The sequence below is a fragment of the Falco cherrug genome, chromosome Z (genome assembly GCF_023634085.1).
Source record: "Falco cherrug isolate bFalChe1 chromosome Z, bFalChe1.pri, whole genome shotgun sequence".
NCBI classification, from domain to species: Eukaryota; Metazoa; Chordata; class Aves; order Falconiformes; family Falconidae; genus Falco; species Falco cherrug.
The window spans coordinates 52,971,952-52,991,434 of NC_073720.1; the positions used below are offsets into that span (position 1 = coordinate 52,971,952).

At 44.6% G+C, this 19,483-nt stretch overlaps 1 protein-coding gene across 3 annotated transcripts in view; it reads left to right on the top strand.

Annotated features, from left to right (window-relative positions):
• The first annotated feature begins 461 nt into the window (after positions 1-461).
• ABCA1 (ATP binding cassette subfamily A member 1) overlaps positions 462-19,483 on the top strand; it is a 97,300-nt gene continuing 78,278 nt past the window's right edge. For 2 of the 3 annotated variants that reach the window (XM_055698771.1, XM_055698772.1), the window contains exons 1-3: positions 462-614; positions 913-991; positions 18,124-18,264. In XM_055698771.1, coding sequence (XP_055554746.1) covers positions 18,199-18,264 — 66 coding nt within the window. In that variant the 5' untranslated portion in view covers positions 462-614; positions 913-991; positions 18,124-18,198. Of the gene's footprint in view, positions 615-912; positions 992-10,458; positions 10,551-18,123; positions 18,265-19,483 lie in introns of those variants that run through there. The other variant, XM_014286394.3, reaches the window with a different exon arrangement.

Here is a 19,483-nt window from a genome sequence, read left to right on the forward strand (position 1 = left end):
GCGCAGGCTACGGGCGGCGGCAGCACCGTGACCTGGCCCCTCACTCCCTGCCCAGGCCCTCGGGCAGGGCCGCCCCTGGCAGCCGGAGGAGCCGGGTGCGCGGGGCTGGGATGCTCGTCGGGCACCGGGAGCGCGGCGCTGTGCAGGGAGCGGGGCGGCCACGCGTGTCCCGCCGTGCGGGCCCCGCCGCAGACGCACGGCTCCGCAGCTTGTTTTCGGCTGCAGTGTGCACGCCCAGATACACATCGCGGCGTGCCCGCCCCTCCGAAGAGCAGCCGCTGCGGAGGGAGAACGAACGAAAAAAGGGGGGCGGGGGGTAGAGAAGGAGCGAGGAAAAAGAAAGGACAGAGGGAAAAGAAAACACAAAAGGGAGACAGGGCACCAGAGAAAAGGGGAAGGGGAAAAGCGGCTGCTGGGCGGCCCCGGCCGTGGAAGGGGCGGGCGCCTCCGCCGCGGGCAGCTCCGCGCCGCCCTATAAGAGCCGCTGCGGGGCTCGGGCGGTCGGCAGTGGCAGCCGGGACAGCGGCGGGAGCGGAGCGGGGAGCGCGGAGCAGCGGCGCGGCGGGGCTCGGCTCGGCTCCCCGCGGGACCGACGGCGGCCGCCGGCCGGGGAGGTAGGCGGCGGGGGGACGCGCCGCGGGCGTCTGTCGGGGAGGGTTCCCCGTTCCGCCCGGAGCGGGCGGTGTAATGCGAGAGTCAAAGCCCAGATGGGTGGGTTTGGGTTGCTTTTGTTCTGTTCTTCGGCGCGGTGCCGCTTGCTGTGCCCAGCGTGTCCGGAGCGTGGCTCAGAGGGTGGCTTACGGGGTAGCGGGGGACCGGGCAGGGGCTAATAGCGGGTTGTTTTGTGTTTGGTGGGTTTATTTTTTTTTTTTCGTGTGTGTGCTTATCTTTTTTCTAATTACTTTGTTCTAGCTTGTCCTGAGCGAGGCGACTCTGACTTGGCAGCGCTTGCGTAGGGTGGCTCACCTGACCGCCGCCTCTTCCCGTCCTGGTGGGTGCTAGAAGATAACGGGAGGGTTCTCATCCCCTTCGCTCCTACTTGAATCCTAAAGTCGCGGGGGGGGGGGGGGGGGGGGAGGGCGGGCCTTGGGGTGAGAGGGAGTGTAAAAATAAAAGATCGATCCGGCTGCTTTTGTGATGGGCGGGATGTTCAGTTGCGTGCAACAAATCCTGCTTCTGCGTGCCAGAGTGTTGTTAAGCCTGGACTGCTACATTACAGCCGATCATCAGCCTGCTGCAAAATACTGCCGCTTAGTTCTGGAGGTACATGACTGCCCAGATGTTTGAAATGTATCAGGGAGGATACCCCAGTTATAAATTAAAAGTTAATATTAAATAGTATTTTTGCCTGTTTTAAACATCAACCAGGAGTAGTCGTCCCTGCCCCAGTCCCCTCCCCCCCTTTCTCCCAGCTGTTGGCCTTGGTGATTCTAAGGCTGTACAAAAAACTTGCTTGGCTTGGATCAAAGTTAATCTTTAGTGTGTTGGAATAGACCTTACTGAAGCCAGAGGGATGTAAACCTGTGTTTGCATACTTGTAAATGTGCTAAGTTGAACCCTAAATATGAGTTGGACTTCCTCAGAAAGTATTGGTATGGATTATTAGCATGTTCATTCTGGAAGTGTCTTTGAAAATGAGCTGGTGCTTGTACTGCAGAGAACAGCCATGTCTTGGGGATGTTCCATCAACAACAGATGGCCAAGCTTGCTGTTGAAAGGCTTTTGTAATGGAGCAGTCTCGCTCAATTTTGAAACAGTGTCATGGTCATAAAGGTTCAGTGCAAATGCTTTTTGTGCTTGGCCCTTGTGGCACAGATTGCCTCCCTAAGAAGTGGGAATGGCAATGAGTGCCGAGACTTCCCTGTAACACAGATCAGTGTGTGATTGTGTGGTGCCCCTGGCATTAAGCTGTTAAGGCTGTTTAGCTAAATGGGTGCATACCTGGGACTCTGCAGTGTGTTGCCAATGCAACAGATACAGATGCTGTTGGTGGGTCTTCACAACACAATTCAAATTTCAATTTTAATTTAAGTAAGGCTGGTGTAAAACTGTATCTGGTATGGCGTGGACAAGTAAGGGCGGGAGTATTGATTTGAAGATTCAGTCAGCAATATTCAGGCAAGCGGAGGTTATCTTTATTCGGCAGCGCTGGGTGCATGGGGGATCGCTCCACCAAAGTCATGCACACCGAGGGGACTTTTCAGTCCCCCCTTTATACAAGCTACTCATACCTATTCATTAGTTTTCCAAGAAATTGTTTACATATTCATTACAATTCTGAAAATTCATTTACATCTTGTGCCTGAGCAATGTCCTTGAGGATTTGTCTCTACACAGACTCTGTTCCTTAGCGGCCATGTTTGAAGTCTCCAACTTCGCCAGGCTGCATGTACGACTAAGACAAAATGTCCCTTCTAAAGATAACCAACCAAAGGATTTAGCAGTCTGTGCATCCATCATGTGGCAATAAGGGTCCTTGGACATCTCCCGACTTTTAACTAAACATAGTTGCGTCATCCTTTAGATAAGTGGTACAGCATTCGCTATTCAGTATGATAGCTTTACTCATGACACAGAGCATCTTGTTTCTCATGTAATCTTGTAAACTTGGTCAGGCTGATTACGGTAAGAGTTAAAAGAAGAATTGTCAACTCTTAACAAAGTACATAAAAGTTTGGTAGCATGTTACACAAGAGCTATATGGCAGTATTTAAGTTGAACCTGTTAAGCTGAAAATGCCTAGCTTTAAAAAATAACAAAAATTGATGCTTTTTTTAATGCTTATTGTAGGTGTTCTGAAGAGATACCTGCTGGTCTCTGGGTTGCAAGAGATCACGGTTGCTGGCATTTGAGGTTAGAGTGTAATAATCAAGCAGCTAGCCCCAACCATTCACACTTTTCCCTGGTAAAAGTTGGTGCTGAAGTGCACTTAGCCATACAATATTTATGTGAAACAAACACTTTGGGTGCAACTATATGTAATATTTTGGCATTTGCAGTAGTTGTGGTAATCTTGTGGATATTAATTACAAATTTCCTCTGAATACAGCTGCATAGCAGTACAAGCAGGTATGTTGAAAGCTTCTTAATGGTCTCTTCACCCAGTAAGAATGAGGCATGTTTATAGATCAGTTTGCCACAGGCAGCTGCTGGCAAACCTTTTTTGTAATGCTAAATCTGTTTTCAAAAACAAGTGTTGCTCAATGCTATTGGTGTGAGTAGAGACTTGGTCGGGCACCAAATTTGACGTCTGCCATCGTGGTGTAGATAAGAGTGGCTCTTGGTGAAATGCTGCACTACAGAAGATTAAATGCTGTTGAGTTTTAAAAAGGTCAGTGAAATTATTTTGGCCTTTGCTCCAGGAGTAGCCTTTTCTCTAGCATGCCTTGCGCGGAACTTCCCTGCTGGTTGTGCTAGGGTAAAACAGTCTGCTGTGATTCAAGAAGAAGCCTTAGTGACAAGGAAAGCAGCTGTGGACCTTCTATGCAGATTCTGGGCTGGAGCATTCTCATGCGTTAATTAAGTGTAATACACTTCAGAAATACAGTTCAGAAAGCAAGTCTCCCGTTGTCTCCAGCTCTGCCAGCCTGTTGCCTTACCGGTGAGTTCACCTGTCAGAGTTAGACCCACAGAGCAGGAGGAGGATCTGTACTGCACTCATCCATCTGTGGCCAGACATGATCTGCTCTGCTAGTGTTTATTACATGTGTTGCACCATGCAGACATATTTCTTAGGGTGTGGTTTCTTCAGAACTTTAATCCAGAATAATTGAAGGTTGCTGGTAATGGACCTGCTTCACTTTCCCCTGGCTGCCCCTTTTCTATCCCCATCTGTTTCATCCTCCATGCTGGCACTGGGGTTCACCAACCCACGGTGAGTAATTGAGAACAAACTTTCTTCTCTTTGCTTGGTGATTTTTTTATATTTATTTTTTTTTTAGCAGCCTCTGCTCAGCGTCATCTCCTGGCTTTGTGAATGCTGGTGCTAGCACAAAGGTGATGACAGGAGCAGAGCAGGAAGGGAACCAAACTACCACTTTATTTAGGTAACCCTGGAGCAAGCACCCTTGGTGTTTATATAGGTCTCCTAGGATGGGCAATACACCAAATGCTGAAATAAGTCCAGAGGCCATGGCTGACCAAACACCAGGTGTTTCTGTTAGGCTGGTTATTCTTGATGACTTCTGCTGTGACTGGGGCTAGAGTCAGGACCTACAGTTCAGTAAAACATGTTTTACACATATAACTTCTTTTCCTTGTTCATCTGAGGCAGCTAGGGACTCTACCCACTTTCTCTGGGTCTCACATGGTACAAAGTTGCTCTCTCTGAGGTCTCAGTTTTATGCCAGCTGAGGATTTGAATCCTGAATGGCCTGAAAGTTTTCTGCGAAGTGAATGAGAATGCATTTCTGCAGTTACTAAGAGTATAGATTGAAAATACCATGGTAAGACTTTGCTTGTAGTGTTTAAAAGACGATTACCACAAAGAAGTGAGAGTATTTCGTATTCTGTAGCTACATGTCTTGCATTTCCCTTGGTCGTAAAAAAATATACAGAGCAACTCAGAAGAATTGTGGTGAATAGAACTCCTGACTGGAGTACCCTTTCTCTATTATTTTGGTCTTTTCTTTATTTATTTTTTTATATTATGTATTATAATATTATATCTATTTTGGGTATTTCTTTAAGATAGGTGGCAGCAAAGCTAGTCTTGTCTTTTTTAACATTTGTCACTGGGGGGGAAAGCATGTGAGCTTGTCTCAAGGACTGAGATGGAGTAGGATGGAAAACTGTTGATGTAGCTTCCCTGACACAGCAGGTTAATGCTGTAGGGAAAATGGGAACATTCAGATCTTTATTCATTGGGTTATTAGTGAAAAAAGTTGGTCATAGATAGTAAGAATGCACATTGGTTTGAGTAGTATAAATACCCACATACAAGCTGACCTTTTTCCTCTTCTGCTATTTTCTGGAGGAGTGTTGCTTAGCAGAGCTCTTGTCTAATGCAATGAGATCTGTTCATGTTGTGCTAACTTTGTTAGGGAACAATTGCTATTAGACAGAAAAAGGACATCAAAAGAGCCTTTCAAGACTGTTCTGGTTTCGGCTAGATAGCAAGGTCATTCTCTGGGAACAAACAAACAGTCAGAGCCTCTGAACACACAGTTCAGAGATCATTCTGGAGGTCTGATTTCCTTTTTAGCAAATAGCAGGCAGGGGTGTGTGGAAGATAGTGGTGGCCAAAACCTGTTACCACCCTACTTGCTTGGCTCCCTGAAACACCCTGCAGTTTTACAAGCCTATTGCCAAGTGAATGGTTGTTACTGGGAACAGGCAAGCAAATCATGCAAGTAATAGTTATTAGTTTTCTTGGCTGTTGGCTTAAATTTGCCTTTTACTAAGCTATGTAGAAGGTCTCTACACAGAGCAGTGGCAGTGGTGTAGGTAACAAGAGCAGGACTAGGGACCAGGAGAACCTGATTCCCAGGACCTGTGCCCATCTTGTGATGACTTGCCCATTTCCTTTTACCTGCTTTCACCATCATTGATAACAATGACATGACAAAAGTTTATACTCTTCATGGTGGAAGTGAAAGTGCATTCATTTCTCACCTGCAGCAAGTAACACATCTTTTTGAAGACTATAGGCTGTGTTGCTCCTGTCAGCAACCTGGGTTTAAGTCCCAGGTTTTCAGGTGTAGCGTCTGCTTTTCCAGGTGAATTTCTGTGCCTTCAAAAGAACGGCAAATTATCACACGATGTTCTTTTGTCCAAGTGCTGTATTCATAGGGACTGTATTGATAGTCTAGGGATCTGTTGGGGTTTTTTGTTCTTCCCTATTGTAATTTTGCTCCCATAATAATAATTGGGCTATGGCTACTCATAAAAGCAGAGTTAGGACCAAATTTGAATGGATTAAAAAAAAAAGTTCTCCTCCAAACAATAAAGCATCACCAACCTTTTCTGAGTGCAGATGTATGGACAATTCCATTCTAGTACCAGTGCTGGAGTCAAAGTTCAACATCTCCTCCCCTAAATGAAATGCTGCTATTCAATAAACTGAACTGATCTTGCATTTGTATTTTTGTTCTACCTATAGGCAATGTGCTTTTTATCTGATTTCCTTGTTTTAAAATGTTTTACCTATTTTAGTTATTCTTTGCCCTATTAAATCAGAGGAGCAGTTCTTACTGCTTTGTTTCCCAGCTCTTTCAAACCTCTATTTAAATATTCACCCTAAAGTAAGCAATAGGAATTTTTCTACAATCTTTGGAGAGATCTGGACTTGATTCCTTCTATCAGACTGATACCACCACTTGTACACCATCTGTTTTCAGATTTTATCAGATATTATTTTTCCCCAGGTAATTTTTGTGTTCTCTTGATTGCCATATCTTCCATAGCTTTTTTCCCAATTCTTGTGACATGCTTTTACTGTTCCATACTGATAAATCTATCTTCCCAGTTGTGTTTATGTATAAAACCAGACATAGTTGCAATCAACTAGATTGTCTGTGGGAGTATGCTTTGACTCCAGTGGAACTTTGATCAGCATCATAAAGGATATCTTAAGGTCAACAGAAAAAAGTACGTTTTGGATACTATAGCCATTAAAAATTTGCAAAACTTCTGTTTACATGCATCTCTTGCAAGCTTATTGCTTTTCCTTTTAGCATTTCATGCCACTTCTGTGCTTATCTGAAGTGGCTTCTGTTCAGAGTCATTTGTTTGAAATAGGGTAGACCAAAGCTCTTCACCTCAGTGCTTGGTCCCTTGAAACTATTGGAGCAAATCAATGGAGCTCTGTCCTGAATGGTTCTGCATCATGAGATGTAGCTTACAACATGAACAAATGCTGTCATCCTTCTCTCAGATCCGTCTGTGCATGATGTCAAAATAGGTGTACGCTAGTTTGCTTTGCATGTGTGTTAACTGTCATACTGACTTTAAGGACTGAGACTGAGCGGTGGGGTGTGAGTTGTACTGGTGGAACTAAAGAATTATGATGTGTCTGGAACAACTGTTTTCCTAGTGGATCAGGGGAAATGGGGAAGATTGTCACATACTTTCGGGCAGTGCTCCAAGCTAGCTGCCCTGTGCCACACCTGCCACAGCAGGCATGTGGGCTCCCTTCTTATTGTCTGTGCCAATTATTTTCATGTTCTTTTGTGAATAACTTTAGAGATAAGTGATGTTGAACTCTGTATTGGTTGCCAAGATTGATCAGAAATTCATGCCTCTTCAAAGCTGACACTCACTGCTTTCAAAACAACTTGGACGTCTGTTTATCGCTTTAGTGAGTTACTGGCTTCCAACTCTGTACAGTTAGGTGGTAGCCATGTGGGAGCTGAGGTCTTCTTGTGGCCCTGTCTGTTGCAGGCTTTAAAGGATCAAACTCTGCTGAAGCTGACAATGGCTGCTAAATAATGCCTTTGCCAGTTTATTGCTTTTTTTTTTACAGTGTCATTTCCTTTCATTGTGCTAGAGGCTTTTTCTTGGCTGATGTTTTTATGCATAGTTCAGGGATATTTTTTTCATCTGTTGTTACTTATACCTATGCCACAGATTTCAGTGCAGTTGTGTAGCTACCAGGCTTAACAGACAGCTTATTCCTTATGCCAGTGAATCTCAAAGGCACCACTAGGATGTTTTCTGCTCTGCTACTGGACACACACACTGGTTTATGGCATGAGGGTCCCAAATGGCAAAGATGAAGAGGGAAATAACAGTAAAGTTTCTTCTGATGTTACAGAGCAGGCATATACCTCAAATGGGAGTTTAATCTTGTATTGGGAACAGTTTGTGTCCTTTTTTTCTCCCAAGATGAAGAGCAAGTTACAAAAAAAAAGATAAGACACTCCTTTCCAATAAAACCCTTAACGAAAGTGTTGGCAAAGCTGCAAGGCTTGGTAACATTGCTCAGTAGTAGATACAAGCATGCCAGTGAAGCTCCAGGCACTTTGCATTAGGATTTTGGAGCATTTCTCAGCATTAGACTTCATTAAACCAGATTGATGGCTGCTTTGTCTAAAGTGTTCCAGTGACCAGGATGTGCTGTGGAAGGGGTGGTGGTCAAAAGAGTTTTGTCCTGACACCCTCTGAGCTCATGGATTTATTTTCTGAAAAATTGGTGAGGCTGATTACATTTTTGGGGAAGCCCTGTCTTCCTTCTCCCCCTTGATGTTGCTGCCAAGCAGAAAAGTACCTTCTGCAATATGAAATGCTTCACCCTTTTTCCTAGTTGCAAAGATAATGTTCTTAAACAGGATGTGTCATCAGCTGGAAAAAGTGACTGAGGCTGTATAACATAGCTCTTTGCAGACTGTGTACTGATGAGGCTGTAGTTGCTCAGAGATCAGAGGTTAATGGCATGAATTGAGCTCAAATGTAGCAATTATTATTTTAGCAGGATGTTCTATTATTTCTAGATTCCACCTGAGAAGAGCTCATTCTGAGAGCAAAAAAAATATTAATCTGCTAATATGGACTATGGATTTTTGCACATTGGCTGTGATAAAGTGAATCAGCTTTTGTATTTGTTTTTGCTAAATAATGGGCTAGATCTTGGCTTTTTTTTGTGTGGGCAAAGTAGGGGATATTCAGTGTGGTGTTGAAAGTTGAAATGCTCCATGTATTTCACAACCTTCCAGTGGAAGCAGTTTTTTTTGTAAAATAGATGACTGCATTTCATCTTGAGTGTTGTACTTGACATTTAAGCAATTCCTCTTGCTGAAGTGCATGCCACAGTCTCTTCCAAATGCTTTTGTTTGGGTCAGTCCAGCTGTGGTGCATGCAAGCTGGAAGTCTTCAGCTGCATTGGAGCTGCCTGTATTTTCACCAATGAGCCTTTTGAGCATCCTAGAAGTAAATGAGAACCAGCTGTTGTCATTCTGATAGGCAGATATTGCTGCCCTGTGACCTGGGACAGGTTTTCAAAACAGCTTGGCATGTTGTATCACAAGGGAAGCTTATAAAACACCAGGCATTTCTGAAAATGTGGCATTGTGTAATGAGGAGGCACTGAGGACTTTGGAAAAGGTAGTCCAATTTGTATTGTGGAGTACTTAGTAAGCTAGTGCTTGACTCTTTGGGAAACTGTCCCCTAAGGTTTATTTCTGATTGGTAGGGATGAGCCCGCCTGTGGCTCAGAAATTTATCTTGAGTGTGGCTTTGACAGAAGAGGGAGGACTGATACTCTGAAGAGTTTAAGGCCAGGGATTTCAGTGTTCATTGTTAACTCTGGGTCAGGCCTTTCAAAATGATCATCTGCTGAGCTGTTTGTCATAAAGCATTCAGAAAGGCTCAGCACATAATGTACAGACTTTTGAAAAATCTATTTGTCCAGCCCTAGTGCCGAGACTGAATACCTTTAGAACACCCTTGCTGTTTTTTTGTAAATAACTGGGAAGCCAGATTTATGCCCGTAACATGACATTAGTTCCAGCTCTTGCCCAGAGCAAGATCCAGGCTCCCTCCTCTATGCAGGACCTTGTGTGGCAAGCAGAACCGAGTCTTGGGCTCGGGTTATGTCACTAGTGGTTTTACTAGCAGCAGTTAAAGCAGGTTGGGAATAGGAACAGGTATTCTATTTTTCCTTTGCTAAAAGGAGGAGCCCTTTTCTATTGGTTGTCTCCAGTCTTCTGTGAGGTTGGACCCCCTTAGATAACACAGGAATGTCCTTTATTCAGCATTCTGTAGCTGTGTGCCTGCTGCCTTGAGGATCCTGTGGATGATGAGGTGCTAGGGGTGTCTGTTTTGTCTGTGCCAGAGGCGGTAAGGTCACCAGAGGGATTCCACGAGACTGTTTTGTCAGCTTCCTGATGTTTTGGCACTATCATTTAATATTTTTACAAAACTTTACATGCTCCTCAAGGAGGCAAAATGAGTTAAACTGCAGTATTGTGAAGGTGGATCTCAGTGTGTCTGTCATACAAATCACTGTTACTTAGAGGGCAGATGGATGGCCACATTGAAAGCAATGCACTAGTTGCTTTCAAGTATTAGTAAGCACTGGAGAACAAGGCCAGATCCTGCTTACTACCTAATCTAAGGTCAAGTAGTCAGTGTGTGTGTGATGTAAACTAATAGAGGATCTTGCCAAGAGTTGCCACCCAAATACTGTTGTCTGTGGTCCTAATGAAGTTCTTGCCTGCTGACCCAGAATGTCTCCCATCACATTTTTAGCCGCAAGGGGTTGGTGTAAACCTTGTGATGTGACTTGGGTGATTTTGAAGAAGAAAGAACTTCTCACTGAACAACTTTCTAGATGGAACAGGAAACTTGGTGTCTTGTATTCATTTTGCAAATGGGAGAGAAGTGTCCTCTATGGGGAGGTTATGAAAGATCTGCTCTTAGTGTCCATGTGGCTTCACTGATAACGATCCTGTGTCCCAGGCAGCAAGTTGTAGGTTCAAAGCTCACACTTCCACTGCTGATCCTGCATTGCTTGTGATTCCTACAGAGTCTAGCAGTGCTTAAACCAGGAGACAGACGTGTGGGATCTGGTCGTTATATTCTCATCTCTGCTTTTGCTTTGCTTGTGGCCTTGGGTGAGTTCCTTGAACTCTGTGCTGCTGATGCTTTCGATGGCACTTTTTTGTAACATAGTTCAGGCTTTTTGGGTTAACAGTAATGCTCTTTCAAAGTAATCTTGTATTCCCATAAAATCATTACTGTTTGGGTGGCAGCTTTCCCTCCTTCCTAGAGCTCCAGTAGATATATTAAGTTTTTGGACTTCTTGAAAGTTTTAGAAATGGGAATGTCAGATTTTCTCCTGTGGGTTTTGCTAACTTTCTGTGAATTGTTTTGGTCACAGAATGGACACTATTTCTGATTCTTTATGCACTGGCTGTTTCTGCTGTGGATATTATCTCCAATTAGATCTCTAGCAGCAGGATAAAATACTGCTTTCATTTGTCCACAGCTGCTTTTGATCTAGTCTAATCACAACAGGATTGAGATTAATGCTGTTTTTCCTCCTCCTTTAGTCTCGTTTGAAGTTGCATAGATGCCAGGTGCTTTTCATTTTGGGGGAGTTGTGGATGTTATGGTCAAGATGTTCTTCAAATACTTGTGCCTTGAGAGCTTCTTGTGGCCTTGCTGAGTCATAGGTTGTACAAAGTGGATGTAGTTGTAGAAGAGTAAATCTCTTGGTTCCATCTTCTATGCTAAAGGTGAAATCCTGGTGCTCTGCAGAGAAGTGGTCAAGATGCTAGACCTTGATTTAGGAGAGGTGGATTTAATTCTGGAGTCCAGGCTTGATCTGTACCTTGTTTATCCAAATGCCCATCCAGGCCACTAGTTCTCTGATGGTTTTGCTTATTTGAGTTAAAATGTGAGTTCATGAGGCAGGCAATTCTGTCCTGCCATGGTGTTCGCAGCCCTCGTGGGGACCTCCTCTCAACTGGTGGCATATAGAACACTGAGGGACTTTGACCTTGGCTCTGGGCTTTGCAGAGCAGTATCTCATGATATTGCTTGCTCAGCAAAATGCAGCCTGACACTGCCTAAAGGAAATGAAATGTGAGGACACGTTAGCCTTAAAGAGGACTATTTCTGCTGAAGGCTGGCCTTTGTGGTTTAGTTGCCCCTTTTCTTCAAAAGTGGATCTCATTTAGCTTGATATATACATAGGCAAAAGCTACTGGAGTTAAGCGGGTGTATGGCTCTTAGTCTGAGGCAGAAAGTGAGAGGTGCTATATACCATGTCTGCTCATGGGACACAAACAGTATTGGCTCTAGTAGCTCAAAACTGTGCTGTGTCCAGCACATGCCTTTTCCCCTTATAAGGGCATCACCTCTAGATGTTAAATTGGTGCTCTCCATAGTAGAAGAATGGCTGCAGAAGCGTGGCCTTAGAATCTCTGAAGTTCTGCACAATCCAGGCCTGGTATTAGAACAGGCCTGTAATCAGAATTGTACTGAAGCTGCTGTGCTGAAGTTAACAAGAAAGGTGGCCTGGAGCTGTTCTTGAATCCGGAGACCAAGTCATTATGTTGTGCCAACAGGCCGTGGGTGTAACAAGCTACAGCTGCTGGGAAAGCAGGTGCAGGGCCAAGAAAGATGGGGACTGGTATGGGAAAATAGGGAGTAACAAACTACAAGGCTGAAGCACAGCAACACAAATTAACTACATGGATAGAATGCTTATTTTAGTCATGATAATTAGGGGTGTGAGTACCACGCGCGCTTAGAGGCTAATCAATTATATTTTTGCTTTACGAATATGCATGTGTATCTATCCTGTATAAGTAGTGTTAGAAACTAATAAAGTTGAGCAAGATGCATAACTCGTATTGAGCGACTTCTTGACTCCGGCGAACCCTTCTCCCCAACACTCCATGGCTGCTTTCTCTGTGCAGAGTTGCCAGTTGTAGCTTTTGTGATGTGGAAAATCTGACCGAGACAACAGGACTGCTAACTGATTATGGAGGCCACTGAACCTTCATCCACTCGGAAAAGCTTTTAGCTCTGCGGACCAGGGCTATGTTTAACTCATTGCTGGAGATGTAGTGGGTCTACAGCAGGGGTCCTCAATCCGGCCCCCGGTATTTGCAGACCCCCCCACCCCCCCCGCCGGCGGCTGGGGGGGGGGAACCAGGCAGCCGCAGATGGCTGCCTGCCACTGCATCCGCGCCGGCCCCCTGGTTAAAAAGTGTGAGGACCCCTGGTCTACAGCCTCTTGCAGAATCCTGAAATGTTCCAGTCTCATGAGGTTTGATAAGTTTGCTTTGTTCCCTGTCTAAATAGTGGTTTCTTCTCTAGGGGAAAGGTTTTTCGCCCCCAAAAGAAAGCAAACAGCTGCATTGTTTGCAGAAAGCTGCTTTTGAAGGCTGTTTTATGTTTACTTAGTACGGATACCAGGCATGGGGGTGGGGAATTGATTCTCTGCCACTTGAGCTTTTTTCCTCTTTAAATCTACAGCTGTAAAAATACATTGCTTTGTATTCAAAATGGATTGGGGCTGGAGAGTCTTGGCATACCAGTTGATGGACTTCTTAGCAGCCGTTCTACTTGCAAGTCCTGGGTATTGCTGATCTGGAAAGAAAGACTTGGTCAAAGTATGTGTTTCACTGTCCATTTTTTGAGAGGTTGCCCTGTAGCCTGACGTCATCTTCATAGTAACTGTCTGAACTGTACACTGAGATAGAATTGCAGGTCTGGAGGCAGCGCAGGGTTTCTGCAGCAGGGGGGAAGGTCACACACAGGGAATCTTCTGCAAAGGCAGAGCATGGGACAAGTGTGTGGACCCTGTGCTTTGATTGTGCTGCTGGTGGGTGTTGTGGCTGCAGGTCTGGGTGAGCAGAGAAAGTCCTGACCTGGTGTTAGAACTTTGCTGAGATCAAGGCAGGAACCCCAGGCTGGATCATAAGGTACATGCAGATTGCTGTGTACCTCCTGTCTATCCTCCAATGTCCACTGATGCTGCAGGCTTAAATTCTTTTGTGATTGTAAGGGTAAGCTCTTCCCTAGGACGAGACTAGGGGAAGCTCTACCAGAAGATCTGGGGAAGTGTTCAGATGTCTCTTACTTGGTCACTTCTGGGTGTTTTTTGCCAGGAATTGGGAAAACTTGAGACACCTGACAAATAGCCTGTTAAATGTGCACAAGTCTGAGTAGCATGTTGATAGAGCATGCAGGGACACCCTGTGTACTGGACTCCCACTGTTTATTTGCTGGCTTAATACAAAATGGCTTCTTAACCAAGCAGCCAAGACTAAGTAAGGATTGACTGAACACTTGCTGCTGCGTCTGCATATTGCATGAGGCATATGCCTGGATTCAGGACATTATTCCAAACACATTACTTGTCTCAGTTATCAGACAGCCCCTTCTGATGGTATCTGTTTATTTGTGGTAAAGTGGCAGATCTGAGTTTACACCTGAGTTACCAGAAGCTGCCAGGTGTACCCTGAAGCTGTAGGGAATTTGTCTCCCCTGGTGTGCTCTGCGTAGTGTAAGTTTTGCTGTTGTGTTGTATATATTGGTGAAGAGGTAGAAAAATGCTGAAGCAGAGCTAGGCAAAAACAGATTTCTGGGTAATGAAGTGAAATAAGCCTGATGCCTCTAGCCCTAAGATTGCTGTGTATTGGTATCTGCCTCTACTGGAAACCTTGCTGTGTTCACACAATTAAAAGACGGGATGTGAAAACTGGACATCTTAAAGACCTCTCAACAGCTAAGTTGTGCTATTGGTTGTAGTTGGAGGAATTCTTCGCACTTTCATGGAAAGTGCTTTATAAAAACTAGAGATTGCACTCTAAAAGAGTTCGTCCTTTTAGACCAGTGTTGGCAGGTGAAAATCTCCATTCTCTTCAGCAGAGCAGACTTATGCTGTGATGATGAATTCACGCAGCTTTTCTTATTCCAGACAGAAACAGTATTGCTGCTTTAGACAGTTCCAGGCAAATGTCAGGAGTGATCACTGATACATACTGATGGCTCAAAATTCTACTTAGGTGAGACACAAAAGCCTGCATTGGAGACTAGGGGTGTCTGTGCGTTTTGGCACTGCAGTGCTAAATTTCAAGTTGGATTTCCTAGCTACACTGAACTTTACCAGACTAGTCTGAAGTGGAGATACAGATGATCGTCAGCTCCAACTGAGCTGTGAGTGTTGGGGTTACCAGTTTTCTGCATCTGACTTAGAATTCTTGCCTGCTGTCAGCTGGAAGAACATCTGGAAGGGGGCTAAGCCATCTTCCTCTGAGAATCTTTGGTTGCAGCATGTTTTCTGATGCACTAGTAATTCAAGTGGACCTAGTTTACTTGCATCAGCAGTGAACCCAATCTGTCAGCCTCTGTGGATCAAAATCGGACAGCTCTAGGCATCAACAAACCTGTATTACCCAGTCTGTAGCAGATACTGGGGCAGAGTACGCCTTTGAAGCTGTCACCCCAGTGTGGCTGGAAGAGCTGGGCATCTTTCACGTTTGGGTTTTGTGCTGTTGGTGATTAGTCTGTTAGGCCCTGTCCCCTCGTTTAATGTAGTGACTTGGCTGGCAGCGCCTACATCTGGGCCAGGTTTTCCAGTCTTCAGGCACAGTCCTTACAAATCAGTATTTTGTTTCTTCATTTGAAATAAAACTTGTGTCCAGGCAAACTGGCCTTATTTGAAGGCCAAAACACTTGCTTTGCTCATAGTGAAGTTCAGCTGAACTCCAGAAAGCTGGAGTCCAAGCAGACAGCCACTGCTGAATCTGCATGGCTGCATAGGCTTCTGCAGATGAGCTGAGATGTGTAAATAATCCAGTATTGCCGATGTGGACCCTACAACCTCTACAAGGCAGTATTTCTGTGTTCTGGATCATGTGAACTGACTGCAATTGTGAGGGACCAGTGTCTGGATTTTTAGTAATGTGGATTAAACCAGCTACTCTGTGACTAGCTCAAACATCCCACAGACTGCTTCAGACTTTATTCTGCCTCTGTGCAGGGTATTAAGGCACAGGAGTTGGGTGTATTTCCATTGATGAGGACAGCAAAGGTCTCTCGCTCTCCCTGGGATCCTTCCTGCACTCTTCCTGTGGCACACTGTTCTCATGGGCTTTGCTATTTAGCTGTTTAGCTGTAATCACTGGAAAGTGTTGGAAAGTAGTTTGTTGCAGAGAGTTGGCAACGTTATAGAGGGGGGAAATATGGAGTGGGTACTCTGAACAGGTTTCTGAAGATAAAATCTGTTGTGTAACTCCCAGTGATGTAGAAGGTTGTGCAGTCTGTTCCTGTCCTCTGCTTCTGCATGCCAAATCTGTCCACTGGCTGCAGGATTGGACTGGGGCAGAAAGGCTTTGTGTTTTGTGGCACATTGGAGAGCACAGCAAAGCAAATGGAGGTCTATGACCCACAGACAAGTATCCTTGTGAAAAAACACTTGAAAAGAGCAATTCTCCTGGTGTTCTGTGAATGATTTTTTCACCAAGTTAGTGGTCATGGGGTACCTTCAAACTCGGTAAGTGGTGATCCAGGTCGCTTGGTAGGGCATATAAAAGCATTGTTGCCAAATCCCCTGAATCCTGAACAGAAACAGCTCAGTGGAGGGGGTATAAAGGAGGGTTGATAATAATCAATCCCTACTTAATTTAATCTCTGGGTTACATGTTAATTGCAGCTTCAAATGTGTAATACTGAAATGGAGGGGAAGTGCTGCAAAGCCCCCTGCATCCAAGCCTGTAAGCAAAGGTGTGATTTGGGTCCATGAGCGTGTGTGCACAGTCCTCAACAGCCAGTTTGACTGTAGAGACTGTCCACAAAGGGCAGGTTTTCTTCCTGCTGTGAATGTGCTACTAGCCTGTCAAGTGCATCACTCTGTGTCTGGGAATTCACTGTCTATCACCAGGTGTGCATGCAGATGAAATGTGTTCATGTCAGGGTGCTGCAACCAGCAGGAAGCACTGGGCAGGGGAGGAAAGGAAGGCTCTCCTGTCACATCAGTTGGGCATCCCTCCATGAAGGCGCATCTGTAGAGGTCATGTCAGTGAATTACATGAGTACCTAGTAGAAGTTAATGAGCTCATGCTGCCTGTATACTCATGTACCTGTGTGCTGGCACAAGGTTCAATTTTTAGGGTTTTGTAGACATCTGTTTTCATCTCTGTACTGGCATTAAGGAGTACTGTTGTCTTGTTGTGATACTATGGTGTAATTATCTGTAGAACTCAGCATAATGGGTGTAATTGTTTTTCTTAGTCATGTTAGGGAAAACTTTCTTGTAGCACAGACCTATATCATTAGAGACAAGTTTTTAATCTACAAGTCATTGTAATAATGGAATCTACTTTTGGATGAGACTTAAAGGCCACAAGTGTTCATTAACTCCAAACACACATCCAGAATTGCCATTTATCATCTCGTCTTACTGCAGTGTAGGACTGGTCAGAGTATTTCCAGTATTTCCTGAGGAAGTCTTATGTTCCTAGCACATTTACGGCTTTTGGGAAGTTTTTCAATGCAGTTTGCAGTCAGGCATGCAGCTCTGAATCACAGGGCTAGGGTACTGGTATGTGGGACACTAGAATCAAAAGCATGTGTGTTCCCAGTTTAACTGATGTTGGGAGGGAATGGTTCTCTTGCTCTTGTGTGTGGATTGGCTGCTATCTGTCCTGTTAACACGGAGCCTGTCAACAGAGTATATTTAAGTATGCAGATCAGAATTAATTTGATGTGGATTAACTAAATTCCTGTGTGCACACTTACTCAGAATGAAACAACTCTTCATCTGGTCTTAAACTTGAAAGTAGATTAAGTTGTGCCAAATTAATTCTGGAAAAAAGATTTAATGTTTAACATACTAGAAGCTCACTTTTCCATTTGATTGAGTTTTCCTGCAAGTCTGTGTGTACCCAAGCCTATTCCATGCTGTTAATAGCCACCAAAGAGATGAATGTGGTTTTTTAAGCCTTTATACTTTCTTGTAGTCCTGCAAGGTGCATACTGAATGCACCCAATTCACCACAGTGTTGGAGACCAGGTGGTTGCAAGACATGAACACTGACTCAACAGCAATTTTACATTCACTTTATCCAAATATGAATGGCTGCAGGGTCATTCTTGGTCACTTAGCTTCAAGGAAATGGACATTTCTCCATTGCCTGTTAAGTGCATAGCGTTTTCTCCTACAAGTCGTGGTGTTGACTGGACTTCAAAACAAAGGCTTTCCTAATTCGGCAGGAGGCTTTTCATCATTATAGTAGTGAATATGGAAAAAACTTTTTTTTTTTTAAAAAAAAGGGTTAAATTGCATGGTTCAGTCACATTTAGAGGGGTCTTTAAATCAGCTTTCAAAACCTATGATTTTTTTTTCCTTGTTCTGGGCTGTTCTTGCTCTTGGAATTTTTGGGCAGGAAGGAAGAAAATTGTTGTCCTGTGGGTATTGCATTCTTTTGTGTCTTGGAGCTCAGAGGTAAGAGACAATGAGTCTAAATCTGAGCTTACTGAGACCTATGAGACTTGGCTAGAGTGCATGGGGTAAAGAAGGTAGTAGTGGGGAGTGTCATGGGGGCTGCAAAGCTACATGAGGCCACAGAGTGCAGCCTCTACCTTTCCCTGTCTTGTTGCCTTTTCTGTTCTGACACAGCTTCTCCCTTTCAACTAATTTTTTTTTCTTATTTTTTGCCCCCCTCCTAGTTAATGCCCAGCCACAACAGCTGTGCTGTGTATTGCTGCTGTGCAAAAGGAGCCCCTGGGCTTTGCTGAAGGAAGATGGCTTTCTGGACGCAGTTGGGATTGCTGCTGTGGAAGAACTTCACCTACAGGAGAAGACAGACTGTAAGTATTGGACAGAGGGGTTTTTGAAGTCTCAATTGTAACCTTGTAGCTTACTCTTCAAGCAAAACAGGGAAACATCCTGTATGCTAATATTTTACCTCCAGTGGTCCCTGGCAGAGCAACTGGTCTACCATTAGAAAGACCTGATTCAAATTGAAGAGAGTGGTGGTTGGACATAACCTAGAGGGCTTGAAGGTGCTCAAGACTTCTTTCCTGAATCCCAGTGTGAGGGGGTGTTGGAGTAATGAAACGCTCACGTCTGACCCAGCAGAGAGGGTACCACAGCCGCTTTGTGCAGCGAGGAAAATTTAAGATGAAAACCTGTGCTATGACCTGCTCCGCTCTGCAGGTGGGGCATTGCCATACTGCAGGGATGTGTGCTTGAGTCTGAAAGCTTTTGAATTCTGCAAGCTGCAACAGCAGCAACAAAATTCTGCCATTTCCTAATGGTCAAAATGGTGGAGGCAACAGGCATCTTCAGTCTCTTTGATCAGGGAGAGAAACCCAAACTTGTTGTGTCTTCACAACAGGAGGTACAGTTTAAGTGACTGGCATGAAGCATGTTCTTGCATTGGCCTGGAAACAAACCCAGGCAACTGATGTTTTTCTACCAAGGTGTGTTCTGATTAGTTTAAGTGCTAGCCTCACCATCTGTTAGCAGTGTGGGAATGTACCTGTTCAGATAGACAATATGCAACAACCATTTCTCCTTGTGGTAACGAAGGCACAGGAGTATGAACTAGGTATGGTGTTCTTAAAATTCTTCTGCCTTTACATTAATGATATGCTGTAACTCCTGCAGACAACTAAAAGCCAGAGAAAACATGCTCTTTGCCCTCCAGGGATTTAGGGGATAACTGTGCTGGACAAGGGCATGTTCTGTACAACAGGCCTGTGCAGAGGATCTGTCCTGTTAGATCTGACCTTGAGGAGGTATGAGTAGGGAATGTGAAGGGAACATGAGTTACTGAGGTGGTGAGTGGAAAGTGGTCTGTCTGATAAGCTTTCTGAACCCTGCAAATGTCAGGGTCCTTGCCAGCTGGTTCGGGCTGGGTGGTTTTAGAAACTGAGAGTCACAAGGGAGGGGAGGCTATCATGTTCACCACTGGAGATGGAGACGGTCTCTGAAGTCTTTGCTCAGGTATCCGAGGCTTGGACACAAGTCCAGTTCATTCAGATCTGGAATTAGTCCATTCTTAAATAAAATCAGACAAGGGTG